Source organism: Heptranchias perlo, chromosome 8 (assembly GCF_035084215.1).
Source record: "Heptranchias perlo isolate sHepPer1 chromosome 8, sHepPer1.hap1, whole genome shotgun sequence".
Taxonomy (NCBI): domain Eukaryota; kingdom Metazoa; phylum Chordata; class Chondrichthyes; order Hexanchiformes; family Hexanchidae; genus Heptranchias; species Heptranchias perlo.
The window spans coordinates 38400729-38415276 of record NC_090332.1 but is presented as its reverse complement, the minus strand read 5'-3'; the positions used below and the strand labels follow the sequence as shown (position 1 = coordinate 38415276).

The following is a 14548-nucleotide window of genomic DNA, read 5'->3' as shown; positions in this document are numbered from 1 at the left end:
TGGGGGCCGCCGTAGCTGCAGTCATGACCTCCTCGGAGGGCGAACAGCATCGCCAGCCAAGCCGTCCACCTCTTACACGTGGAGCTGCACAACACAGTGCTGTGACACATCCACCTGCACAGCAGGAGGGAGGGCAACCACAGAGAGAGATGCGTCGCAGGGGGCACTACCCTTGCCACAGGGTCCACAGACCGAGGCTCAGCTTCCTGGACCTCTCTGAGGAGCAGTGCACATGGAGGCTCAGAGTCACTCGACATGTAGTCGTGGACATCTGCAGCCTCCTTCATGCCGAGCTGCTCCTGGCTGGCTCGAGCAACATCTTCTTACCTGTCGCTGTCAACGTCACCACTGCCCTCAACAACTTCTCCTCCGCATCCTTCCAGGGTGCCACCGGGGACATTGCCGACGTCTCTCAGTCGTCTGCACAAAAGAGCCCTGCAAATACACCTACACCCACTTTGCAGTGACACAGTGGGTGGCATCAGGTGTGGGTCTTCATTATGATCCTCAGGAACGGGCATTATTGCACAAACCAGACAAGATTCACAAAGACGTGGCAGTAGTGGTGCCAATATAATATGTAATGTGAGTTGGTCAGAAATTAAATAGAATTATAAACCATGACAAACCCTCAAACACCCTTGTGCATCCCATTCATGCTCACAATACACGCTTCCTACTGCACATATGTGATGCATGCCCTGTGGCTGCAGCACAGGTTGAGTGAGGCTGACTGTGAAAGAGATGCACAAGAGGGTGAGTATGAGATAGAGCTATGAGATTATATGAGGATTGGGTTGAGTGGTAGTGGCGGGATGAGTACTGGTGAGGTGAGTAAGTGCAGGTAAGATGAGGATGAGCTTTGAGTGGGTATGAGGGGTGATGTGACAGTAGTGTTGGCAGTGCAGAAGGAGATGTGGGGTGGGGGCGGTGATGTGGCAGAAAGAGTGTAGGTGAATGAGTAAGAGTACTCACTTTGGCTGACCTACTGAGGTCATTGGAGCGCTTCCTGCACTGTATGCAGGTGGGCAATATGTTGGTGGTGCAGGTGACCTCCTATGCCACCTCGAGCCAGGCCTTCCTGGTGACAGAGGCAGGCCGCTTCCTCCCGCCCGCCGGAGGGGAGATCTCTGTCCTCCCCCTCCTCCTCACCCCATCTCTGTCCTCCCCCTCCTCCTCACCCCATCTAATGATACCTGGAGTGAGGGATCATTAAACTGGGAGCAGCCTTCCCCCTGGGCTGCTCCATGCTGTAATTTTTCCTATTTGCTGCAGCATCTGTCAGTGGAGGACTGCCCCTTTAAATAGAGCTCCTCCAGCTGACAGACCTTACTGCACATGCGCAGTCCGCCCGACGCGCAGATCAGCAGTGGGGAACCCGGAAGACCAGGTAAGTGGATCCAATTAGGCTGCGATCGCGCAGGGGGCAGATTGATTTCACCGGGTGCGTTACCCACGCGCCCAATAGCCCCCCCGCCGCGAACCCGCAGCCCTGGTAACATCGAGCCCATTATTTCTATGTCGCTCTTTATTTTAATTTCACTCCCTCTGATAGATACTAGTGTGTTTAGCTCTGTCCTGATTGTTTCATTAATTAGTTGGTTTCTCTGTGGAGCATGTGTCAGTGCCTTGGTTAAAAGGTTTTCTCACTCTCCTGAGCCACATTAACCATTTCATCTCCCCCTGCATGGTCCCGATGTCTCGGGTAGTGGCCAGGCTATCAAATGCAGTTTTCTCAATTTCAGTATAGGCAAAGGCACAAACATCTCTAAGAGAAAATTTTCGGTTAACCACTTCATCTCTTTCATGAACCCTGGAGGAACTTTAGTGTCCAATATTTAAGGTTTGGTCTCAATACATCTTTTTTCTCCCAATTACTTTTGTTTATTTTACTTAAACATAAATGCACTACTCATCTTGGACCGCTTTTATTTCCCAAAATATCCCGCTATATTGTGCTTGAGTCCATTTTATTATTTCAAATTTATCCCAATTCCAGAAAGCAGTATAGTTGGACTGATGGGACTTGTCAATGTTCAAACTTTCTTTCTTGATGCACAGCACTGGACAGGAACCACTTAGACTGGACTCATTTTTATTTTAAATAAATTTGATTATCCCCATAAACTTTAGGTAAATTTTCCCTTCTCGAGTGCTTGAACAGCAACTCATATCAATTTATCTTATCACTTCCAATTTCAGAGACAAATTATGTCCACGCTTGGTCGTTTTACAGCAGAGACAGAAGTGCTTGTAGTTACTTTTGGATATATCCCCCCCACCCTTAAGAATGTCTCAGAAATAAATAGGTTAAAGCTAAACAAATCAAAACATTTTCAAAAGAGGAAAAGCAATTTGGTTTATTCTTGTAAGGAATCATACAACACCAGGTTATAGTCCAACAAATTTATTTTAAAATCACAAGCTTTCGGAGATTATCTCCTTCGTCAGATGAATGAATGAATCAAAAGGTGTCGTTGTTATTAAACAACGACACCTTTTGATTGGTGTGATGCTGTCCCAACATAGTATAAGATATGCGATTTGAGAACCTTTTCATTCATTCATCTGACGAAGGAGATAATCTCCGAAAGCTTGTGATTTTAAAATAAAATTGTTGGACTATAACCTGGTGTTGTAAGATTCCTTACATTTGTCCACCCCAGTCCATCACCGGCATCTCCACATCATGGTTTATTCTTAGTTAAGTAAAGAATAGACTTGATCAAGGATAATGATTGCTTTTCCTTCTCTATGCAATTTTGAATTTTTGATAGGAGTTAAGTCTTAGTCTAAAACGTCACCATGCTGTGACATTTGATATCTGCCGATGTCTGCAGATAAGATCTTAAATTCTTAACACCACTGGATAGTTTCCTGCACCAACACTTTTGCGGTCCCGAAAACCATGATTCCCTATTTAAAAAGAAAGACAGAAAATCCAATGTTCATTTATTAATTTCCTTCTGTCACCCTTTATCCCGATTCCAGAGAGGGCTCCATTCACATTTCCGTGGATGATCTAGTCACTTCACTTCAGACGGAATCGATGACAAAGGGAGCTCAGAAATATGTTTACCTCAGCAATATGTTTACCTCCAGCAATGCAAAGGTTGTTGCTTGGTGAATTAAAACAGACGTCAGTGTCCTTGGAAGGGGTTAACTTCTTTGCAGAAAAATAAACATCTCACACAGCGTGTGTCAACGCAGCTGTCACCATAATTTAAAAAAAATTCATGTCAGAAGATATCATTTCAATTCGTTTATCTCAGTTTTTTAAAAAAGAATATTAGTGCCCGGCCTCTTTATCTACAAATATTGCAGATTAAGTTCCAATTGCTGTTAAAGCATTTAGCATTTATTTAAGAGGTGTCCGAATTTATTAATCCTTGGATAGTCCAACGACAGGACATTTCCCAATTTTTGTTATACAGATACGAGATAGAGATCCTTTAATTAATTTTTTTTTCCTGGTTCATTCGGTTGTTTTGACTACAGTTAATCACAAGTTAAAAGGGGTGCTGTCAGTTTGCTAACAGCTATCACATTTCAGTACAACCAAGATGATTATCTCAAAATTTTCAAAATTGATGCCCGGTACTGAATTAGTCTTCTTAGATAACAAGATATCTTTCCTTGATTATAGTTACACACAACATTAACTCCTTACACATCAATTCACGCTCACCAATACTCAACACAACTCCAATCAGATCAATTCACGCTCACCAATACATTAAGCATTTAAGACATTCAAAATGCCAGTTTTCATATGTGATAATCTTATGTCTGGAATTTGATACTCTCACATTTAAAATAACCAAAATTTCACTGTGGCCACAATAAAAGCCTGGTTTTCACAATTTAATATGTTAGTTAACCTCAATAGCTCCAATTTTAATTCAGCCATATCTTGAACTAAACACAATACAGAACAGATAAATTATCCAAAATAGCACGTGCTTACTAAAACCCAGTAAATTACATCATCTTTTGTTTCATTCTTTCTTGAGACACTTTTCCAAAAGACTGTAAAATATTGAATATAACTGAAGGAAAAGTTAGATTTCACAGCTAAACAAAATCTTTGTAACATTACACATAACAAGCATTGAAAAAGGGCATAGCCCGTAACAGCGAAAAGAAAGCACTCACAATGAGGACAGGCTTTTAAAGAGGGGACCATGGTTTTTAAAGAGACAGTACACTGAAAACAAAAGAACACATTCTGTAACTTGTAACTTTCTCCATTTTTCCTATATTCCATCATAGCCGAATTTACCTTTTCACATAACCAATTTTTAATTTCCAATGTTTTCTACTTAATTCAATTTTGCACAGATCTAAAATCTCATGTAGGAAAGGCCTTTTGTCAAGCTTCTATGGTTGCCTGATTTAGGGTCAAATTTCTATTTCTGATATTTGTTACTTAACCCCATTCTGTACTTATTCAGAACATCAAGCTCACAGTCAGTGTTTTCCCTCCAGTTCCTCCATCTTTCTACTTCATATTGGGAGGCCTGTTCTTCTAGTTCACCCAATCTACTTCCCCCAGGCCCTTACCAGTACATGTTGTTTCAGGCGATTAATTTCCGTCTGACAGACTCTGTGTTCTGGGCCTCACACCTCTTTCAAGTCATCGAGTTACATTGAAACTATATTACAGAAACAGACCATTGGGCCCAACTGGTCTATGCCGGCAATTATGGTCCACATGAGCCTCCTCCCTCCATGCTTCATCTAACCCTATCAGGAGACCCTTCTATTCCTTTCTTCCTCATGTGCTTGTCTAGCTTCCCCTTAAACACATTTATGTTATTTGCCTCAAATATTCCTTGTGGTAGCAAGTTCCACATTCTTACCACTCTTTGGATAAAGAAGTTTCTCCTGAATTCCCTATTGGATTTATTAGTGACTATTTTATATTTGTGACCTCTAGTTTTGGACTCCTCCACAAGTGGAAACATTTTCTACCCTATCGTTATCTTAAAGACCTCTATCAGGACACCCTCAGCCTTCTCTTTTCTAGAAAAAAGCACCCCAGCGTGTTCAGCCTTTCCTGATAAGGATATCCTCTCAGTTCGGGTGGTATCCGTAGGAATCTTTTTTGCACCCTCACCAATGCTTCCATATCCTTTTTATAATATGGAGACATAATAAATTCTGTTTTCTCATTACTTGCAACCTGAAGTTCATAATTACTTTGTTCTAGTTGTGGAACCTTCCCTTCTAGCTGGGTGTTATTAGTTTTGTTATCCTCATTTTTGGTCCATAACCAGACTGCCTTCTGTTCTGAATTAAAATTGACCCTTGACAATAGTCTGCGAATTTTGCTTTATGTTCGTGGGTTATTTTTAATTCCTGATTGTCTTCTTTTAGTTCTTTAAGTTCATCACGCATTCTCTCTCCTTGAAAAGATAGAGAAAGGCTGTAGCTTTCCATCCATTGACCTTGAGTTTTTTTTTATCTTTCACCAATTCCCTAAATAACTCGTTTGCCTGTTCTATGCTTTGGTTTTGTATGAATAATTTTCTGACATCACCGTTAACCTCACAAATTCACACCTGAGTCCCCAGCCGTTTAAGTCCCGAGAGGCGTAAGCCCTCTCCTCTGTGAATATTAAGATTAGTCCGTCAATAACCCTATCTCTTCTAGAACCACGTTGGGCACCAATAAATGTGAGTGTTCTTAAACAGTAAGAATTGTTTAAATCTTACTCCTCCACTCGGTATAACTTAAATAAATAGTCTGGGTCACTGAACTCGAAAGAGATAGTTTTATTCACCTACTTAAACATAAATGCAACTACAATTTTCTAGCAATGATATAAGACATACATAGGTTTAAGGCAATACATAGGCTTAAAACAATACAAGCAATGATATAAGACATACATAGGTTTGCCTAAACATACAACCTTAATAACTGTGCCAGAAGAAGGTGATCAGTCTTCCTCCTATCAGCACGCATGTCACAGTTTTGAGAATCTAACTAACTGGGGTCTTTGGCTGATCTTGTAGTGGGTTTGTACACCATTCCCATCCCCTTCCATCCTATTTAGCGTGCTTGCGCAACACCATCATTCTCAATATAGAGGTGTTGTCCATAATTATCTCATCCACCAGACAATGAATGCATACAACTACAAGGCCATTTCACCTCAAGACGTTTCAGACCTATTTCTCAAATAACATATGACGGTACCGGATTTCTCTTTCATACCTATTTTTACCCAATTCAGTGTGGATCACATTTGTTTTTCATGTTGGGAGGCAGGCCTTCTTAAGAGCTGCCATAAATATCCCATTTCTCCTTTGTTTTGCCCCTCCGTGCTTTCAAGATGATACATAGGAACGCAGGACTTGCAAGATGAAAAAAGACCAAGGTCCATTTAGTTGGCCTTCTACCATCCTGATAGTTGCATGATACAACTAGAATGAAATTGTTGACTTTTAATAGCAATCAGTCTCTATCAATTAGTCTAGAACAGATCCAGTCATAATGTGAGGAAAACCAAAGTGGTGGAAAGCTTTGGGATGCATAGATCCAAAATCATCTGTCCCTCCCAAGCACACGACACTTACCATATGTCATGTCTTAAATTACTCATATACTGTATCCCAAAATATTATTTTCTGAAAGAAAGAAATAATGATACCACATGCTAAGTGACTACTTTACCCTGAGCATGAGTAGTAATTGTCTGGTCACGTCACTTGTAAAATGAGAACCTTTATCAGAGTGTAAGATGTGTATCAACCCATGGTATGGCACTATCTCTTGGAGTAGCTTGTTCACCACCATTAGGAACGTGTAATTCCTGAAGGGGGAGACCATTGTGTACCCAGACCTGTGATCAACAAGTACCAATGAGTATCTGTTCACCCTAGTGGGTAGTGGTCGTACAAAATTCAGGTACACTGTGTATCAAACAGACCTGGATTCAATTTTTAACTGTTCATCATTACATGGTTAGTTATTGGGATTTACCCTAAGGCACCCCATACAGTAGAATTCAATTTTTAACTGTTCATCATTACATGGTTAGTTATTGGGATTTACCCTAAGGCACCTCATACAGTAGAATACATATTTCCGTGCATCTTCCTTCATGTATGGCCACCAAAATTCAGCTACTTGGTTAAGGCTGCCTGTCATACCTTTGCGTAATGATTCCACGCCTACATGTGCCAGCTCCATGGTCTGTCATGGCCTTTGAGACAAATAGGTGTTCTTTATCATTCGAAACCTAATGTAACCTGGTTTCAGGGTCTTTCCCTTCCGTAGTCTGGGCAGTAGTTTCAGGTAAGACTGATGGGTCTCATACACTGCTTTCAGCTCGCCATCCATGGCCATACCATCTTGGGCAACTGTCTTCTGCTGGTCTCTTGTCATTACCATAACTAGTCTTGGTGCTCCGTAGCTAGTTGCCTTTTCTAAGGCCTCAGCACGACGATTGCCCGCAACATGTATTCCCTGTGTCTGATGTCTTCTTGTAAGGACTAGAGTTTTCAGCTATCTCTGGAGTTTCTTTAGGGCCATTGGTTCTGCAGTTTGGGCACTCTGGCAATTTTGGGGTCACCCATGGAGACTTCCACTTCGTATACTCTCTACTGGCCATCCACACGATGCTTCCTCCTCATCTATCGGTCTGCTCTGCGTCAGTGGTGTAGTATTCTGTTACCTTATTATCTTCATTTCCAACTACACCTCGGGCTGTCTTTGTATCCTTTTTGACTCCAGACACTATTTAACCAAAGGTTACTCTTAATGTACTTTTTCCTTCTCTAGGAACTGTTTTCTTCTGTTCTGAGTTTAGTCATCCATCTTTCCCTGGTTACCTTAGTTGATTTGATCCCCTTTATCTCCTCTTTCAGCCATTTTCATAGGTGTCCCTATATTTACTATTTTGGCTGATAATATTTTTGACCTATTTAAGCTACTTTCCTCAACTATTGTGTAGGGAATAGTAGTAATGGACTATTAGTGGTCAGCTAGGAGTTATAAGTAATTTTTAGTCGCCATATTTGGGTATCAAATGTCACACTACACTAGAGGCCTCCATCTGGGAGGGTTTTTAGGTTACGTTTAAGTCCTGTGAAGGACTGGGCTGCAGGCCCGTTGCTCGAGTCCAATGCTGTGACCATTAAATAAATACAATGATATCCATGATATATATACATAATATTAAGCAAAAGCCAGCATGAACAATATCATAGTAAGCAAGTAGCCAAAGAGATACACTTAGAAACAAGATATCTGAAGGGATTTTAGAGGCATCATGCAGACAACCAGTACAAAAAGAGAGGCCCCCAAAAAAGTCCCTAGCCAGATAGCGTCCACATTGTTCTGACCTGTCAACTCTTCTGGGTTTGTGTCAGGTGGGACATTGATTCTGACCCTGGGCAATCTATTAATGGGTTCACATCTAAGTTTTTGATGATGTTGGGGGGAGAGGGGGGAGATATGTAATATTTTTATGGTCCATTGTTAAGTATATATCTAAGATCTAGGTGTTGTAATGGAGGGCGTACAAAAAGTTGGTTGCAGGCCTCATAGTTTAGTGGTGTCTATCTCTGTTCTTGGTGATCCAAGGGAAGAGGGTGTTCTAATCGTTGAGCATCAATTAGTGCTGGCGTATGTAACAACAGTCTAATGGTCGGTATGTATCACAGTTTGTGATGGCTTATTAGTTGCAGCCTTCAAGTTCAAATTCAGTTTTCACAGATCCCAATGGTAGACCATTGGAATCCAGATTGCAAGCTTAAATATACTTGAATTCCCCACATATATAGAATATATTGAATCAGAAATCTTAACATGGTGTAGGAAGTAAGATTAGCATATCAGTTTTTTTATTCCATTTATATCTTTACAGAACGACTTAACTTGATCTCTTTTATATGGCCACCTTCTCCATCTTAACAATGACTAGTTCTTTCATTTGAGTATGTGGCTTACCAGCTTACCAGAAGTTGAGTTAGGTCCAGGTTGACAACTGGGGTTGGGTTGGGCCCATTCTGGGCTGGCCCATTGTGTGCAGATCAGCTGATGGCAGTGGTTTGGCCAAGTCCAGTTGTGCTGTCAGCAGGAGTCTTACTGAGTCTGGACTAATAATGGAAGTCAGAGCAAGTTTGGGTTGACGGGGGTTGGGTTGAGCTCTGCCTGACAGTGATGGCTGGATTAATAAAGTGGATGTGGCCACCTTCCCTTAAATCCACTATTGCATTCTGAAAATACTCCCTTTAACCTTTGACACATTGCTCCCCCTTCACATTAGTAACTCACAATCTGAATGCAACTATACAGCTAAACTTCTGTTGGTGCAGTTTGAGCAATTCTCAAAGATTACATGCCTATACAAGGCATAAACTATCCTTAACGGGAGGGGGGCTTATTTTCATTAACATATTGGAGCAAAACGTAGTTGTTGAAGCAGAAGAAATGTGCATTATTGTTCTCTACTGCTTACCAGTTTAATGATGTCTGTTCCTCTGTTAAACATAGTTTGGAGTTGATAGCCCAACAAAACATATTACAACCATCTTACGGTAAAAATAGTGAAATCTCATTTCACTATTTCAATAAAGTTCTGTATAATGCCTGTTAAATAAAATAATGCTGTAATATTTAGAATGCAAATGAATAGTTCAGTAGTTTGTTTATTTTATAGTTTGACTAGAAGTGTTCAATCCAATTGTGGATTAACATTTTTGTTGTAGCTGTTAGAATGCAGTCAATAAAACATGCTTCTTTAAATCTTAAAATGTAATGTATGTTCTGAAAATAATTTTTCGTTTAATTTGATAGAGCATCAACACCAACATAAACATCTAAAATTGCCAAATAATGTTTTCAACAATGTCCTATTAAATTCAATACTACAGTAGTTAAGTAGAAACATTGAATGAGTTGCACTAATGCAGTTGCTTGTGGGCTGGGTTGGGTCTTAATAGTTTAGCATAAGTAGCTCCTTTCAGTAATTCAGTTTCAGCGGCACACACCAAATATGGATTGGGTATAGCAAAAATGGATCATAGCACTGAAAACCAGGAATTTGCACCACTTGACACATAATAACACTTACTGAACTTTAGCACTGACAAAACAAAAGAAAAGTTTCAATGTAAGAATGTGTTGAAACCTTAAGCATATCAGAAAGAACATTGGATTAATAAGGTAGTTTATAATATAATATAGTCCATGATATAATAACAGTTCAGGAGTTCTGTAAATTAAAAAAAATTAAACTTAAAAGACAAAATGTATGATCTGAAGAAAAGTAAGCAGCTGCATGTTAATTCTAATACTGGGTTTCAGTAGAATGTTACTTCACCGTCATGGTATCCATTTATTATATCTCATTTTAAATGTTCCCTTTGTCTTGTTGCACAAAATTGAATTTAATTTGTAATAGATGCACTATAAGAGATGGGTTGCCAGATCTGTGCGTTTGCAGTTATTCATCCAATGTCGTATAATTGGCACAAAACTTAAAATGTTTCATGGACTATCTACAAAATAAGGTAAAATAAACAGAATTTTGTTAACTGCTTATAAACAGATTTTCTTTTTAATGTGGACTTTAATAATTAGATTTGAATTGAATGGTTACATAGGGTAAATAGAGGGTTACATTTAGAAAGGAGGAGAAAAAATGCTTAACTCTGAAGCAATGTTAGGTACAACATTGGGTGTGCTTAATTAATAATAGTAATAAAAATCATGAAGAAAGCTCTTTAGTAACAGTTTTGTATTAGTGCAAACTACAAATTTGAATAAGGTCTTATTATTAAAACTGTACTGTTCATTAAGGTTCTATTATGCAAGAAATTAAATCTAATCTTTTTAGATAATTTGCACTGTTGTGGTTGCATGAAAACTTAGAAATGTTGGAAATAGAACATGAAGCTTTGTCAGTAAATCCTAAATTGTTAAATTTTATAATTAATTATTTTGGATAAAATACAGTTTTGCATAATGTCTTCATTTTGATTTCCTTGACATAACTGTTGTGTTACTAGTGCACTGTTTGTAATTTTTCTGAGAAAGGCAAATGCTTTTTAAATGCATAGAAATCATAATTTTATAGTCCCGGCGGTTTAATTCAACCCAGTTTTATAAGGTTAATTAAGAATGAATTCAAAAGGGAAATACTAGAGTGATAACCTTATGTCTATTGTTAGTAGCTTAGCCATTTTCTGTCAGTTTTTAAAAATTATTTACAGACTTAAGCCCATAGAGAAAACTCTGCTGTTAATGAAGAATCATAATTTAGCAGATCTCATGTAGTCACAAAATACATCTTTTCCCTTCATAAATTCAAATTTTTCACATCATGCCAAATTTTGAAGAGCACTGCTTCCCTGGCACTTGTTGTTTCCCTTGAATGTTGGTGATGGAACACTTGCATGTTGTGTTTAATGCCTTGCATGATCAGAACATGCAGAGGCAAATTCCAGTCTGCATGCCGCTTAATGAGTCTTTTTCCTTTTTCTCCTTCCCTGTCTGTGCACACAGAAGACAACTATGTTGAAGGTGGGTGCTTCACACAATTTATTTTCTTAAGCTTCTTTTATATTTGCTGGTAATGTGTAACAATGTAAAATAGAAACACCTTTTTCTAAATGGTAACAGATTTTAGCTAATTTTATGCAACAGATGCTTACTAATCAAAAGCCAATGTAATATTAAAATGTAATGAATCCGTATGTTACTAAGCTAGTTGTGTCTGACTGAGTATGAAAATTGAGCAGGGCAAACATTTTAAAGTGCAACAGATTAAAATGTACCTCTTAAAACTATGTATTGTATGTGTAATGCTAATCATAATTGACTGTGGGAATACTTCATGTTGTGAAAGATTTGTAACTTAGACCAAATGTGCATTTTGTTTTGACACTCACAAGAAAAGTAATTGCATGAATTAATCTGCTTGTTTTATGCCAATGTAGTATTTTTAAAAGTTAACATGCAATAGTTTATCCCAAATTTTAATGAATGTCAGTCCAGCTGGTGAACAAATATTATTCACAGGCAAGTGTGTATATATACCTTCCTTTCGAAAAGTTAAAATCAGGATCATATTTTCTGATAAGGTTCCTTTTATACCACCTGAGACTTTTTGCCACTTTGTAACCGGATCTACACTTAACCATCACTCTGCCTACATAGCTTTTTGTCTGCCGTATTAAGAATTACTTGAATAGGGATTTAATTAAAACAAATTGGGCCTGGAAAAAATCCAGATAAGGCAGTTTTATTGGTTAATAGTGTAACAAAATCACTCTGAAAAGGGGGTAGAAATCTAAAATGCCTGTGAGGAGAAATGAAGCACCCTATGTTCTCAGTTTAGAGCCCACTAAAGTTGAAGTAATAGAGGGGGTGAATTTTCTCAGAGCTTCACCCACTCCGCTAAATTTCTGTCAAAGTTATAGTGGCCCTGAGGAAATTCACCCCCATAGTTAAGGAAAATAAATATTTTAATTTAATCTTTTAAGCCATAACATGAATAGGTATTGTAATCACTTGCAAAATGTACTATATTCCTCAACCATGAAATAGAAAGAGCATGTCATATTTGCTTATTTAGTACTCTTATTATCTTACAGTGGCTCTACGTGGGCAAGTAAAAATGATTGAGATCAGAAGAAAGATATCTGAATTATTCACAATGAATGTTTTCTAATAAAGGAATCTGTTCATAGTTATGAAACTATATTGAACTAAAAACATTTGTGCTTAGTGTGTTAAAATGATCAACTAGCCCTAATAACTTTGAACTATTTATATTTGTAATATCTAATATTAACATCATTCTCCTTCCAGATTTAATATATTGCTGTAGTTAACTCTCAGCCATACCTAATGCAGTCACCACAAGACTCCAGTTCTTTCCTTTCCTGACCCATACTTTGTAAGAATACCAGGAAACATTGACAAGAATATTCATAAAAGGGCACCAGACAAAACCTTTAACCCTTTCACCGTAACTCCTTGTCCAGAAATCATATGAGGCTTACCACCCAATTTATACTTTGGAAATAATGATGCCTAAATTTGACTCGCCAAACTGTCTTGCATTAATCAGGTCGGATTTTTAAAAAATTTATTCATGGGATATGGACGTCGGAGGCAAGGCCAGCATTTATTGCCCGTCCCTAATTGTCCTTGAGAAGGTGGCGGTGAGCCGCCATCTTGAACCGCTGCAGTCAGTGTGGTGAAGGTTCTCCCACAGTGCTGTGAGCTAGGGAGTTCCAGGATTTTGACCCAGTGACGATGAAGGAACGGCAATATATTTCGAAGTTGGGATTGTGTGTGACTTGTAGGGGAACATGCACATGGTGTTGTTCCCATGTGCCTGCTGCCCTTGTCCTTCTAGATGGTAGCGGTTGCGGGTTTGGGAGGTGCTGCCGAAGAAGCCTTGGCGAGTTGCTGCAGTGCATCCTGTGCATGGTACACACTGCAGCCATGATGCGCCGATGGTGAAGGGAGTGAATGTTTAGGGTAGTGGATGGGGTGCCAATCAAGCGAGCTGCTTTGTCCTGGATGGTGTCGAGCTTCTTGAGTGTTGTTGGAGCTGCACTCATCCAGGCAAGTGGAGAGTATTCCATCATACTCTTGACTTGTGCCTTGTAGATGGTGGAAAGGCTTTGTGGAGTCAGGAGGTGAGTCACTCGCCGCAGAATACCCATTTATGTGGCTGGTCCAGTTAAGTTTCTGGTCAATGGTGACCCCCAGGATGTTGATGGTGGGGGATTCAGCAATGGTAATGCCGTTGATGTCAAGGGGAGGTGGTTAGACTCTCTCTCTTGTTGGAGATGGTCATTGCCTGGCACTTGTCTGGCGCAAATGTTACTTCCCACTTCTCAGCCCAAGCCTGGATGTTGTCCAGGTCTTGCTGCATGCGAGCACGGACTGCTTCGTTATCTGAGGGGTTGCGAATGGAACTGAACACTGTGCAATCATCAGCGAACATCCCCATTTCTGACCTTATGATGGAGTGAAGGTCATTGATGAAGCAGCTGAAGATGGTTGGGCCTAGGACACTGCCCTGAGGAACTCCTGCAGCAGTGTCCTCGGGCTGAGATGATTGGCCTTCAACAACCACTACCATCTTCCTTTGTGCTAGGTACGACTCCAGCCTCTGGAGAGTTTTCCCCCTGATTCCCATTGACTTCGATTTTACCAGGGCTCCTTGGTGCCACACTCGGTCAAATGCTGCCTTGATGTCAAGGGCAGTCACTCTCACCTCACCTCTGGAATTCAACTCTTTTGTCCATGTTTGGATCAAGGCTGTAATGAGTTCTGGTGCCAAGTGGTCCTGGCGGAACCCAAACTGAGCATCGGTGAGCAGGTTATTGGTGAGTAAGTGCGGCTTGATAGCACTGTCGACGACACCTTCCATCACTTTGCTGATGATTGCGAGTAGACTGATGGGGTGGTAATTGGCCGGATTGGATTTGTCCTGCTTTTTGTGGACAGGGCATACCTGGGCAATTTTCCACATTGTTAAGTAGCTGCCAGTGTTGTAGCTTATTGGAACAGT

The 14548-nt window shown here is 39.9% G+C and overlaps 1 protein-coding gene across 10 annotated transcripts in view; it reads left to right on the top strand.

Moving 5' to 3' along the window:
* The window catches only part of nrxn1a (neurexin 1a), a 1536646-nt gene that overhangs the window by 54651 nt on the left and 1467447 nt on the right, over window positions 1–14548 (top strand). For 6 of the 10 annotated variants that reach the window (XM_067988982.1, XM_067988976.1, XM_067988980.1 and 3 more), the window contains exon 2: window positions 11521–11538. The exons of the other annotated variants lie outside the window; for them this stretch is intronic. In XM_067988982.1, the coding sequence (XP_067845083.1) occupies window positions 11521–11538 (18 nt within the window). The remainder of the gene's footprint in view (window positions 1–11520; window positions 11539–14548) is intronic. 10 annotated transcript variants of the gene reach the window in all.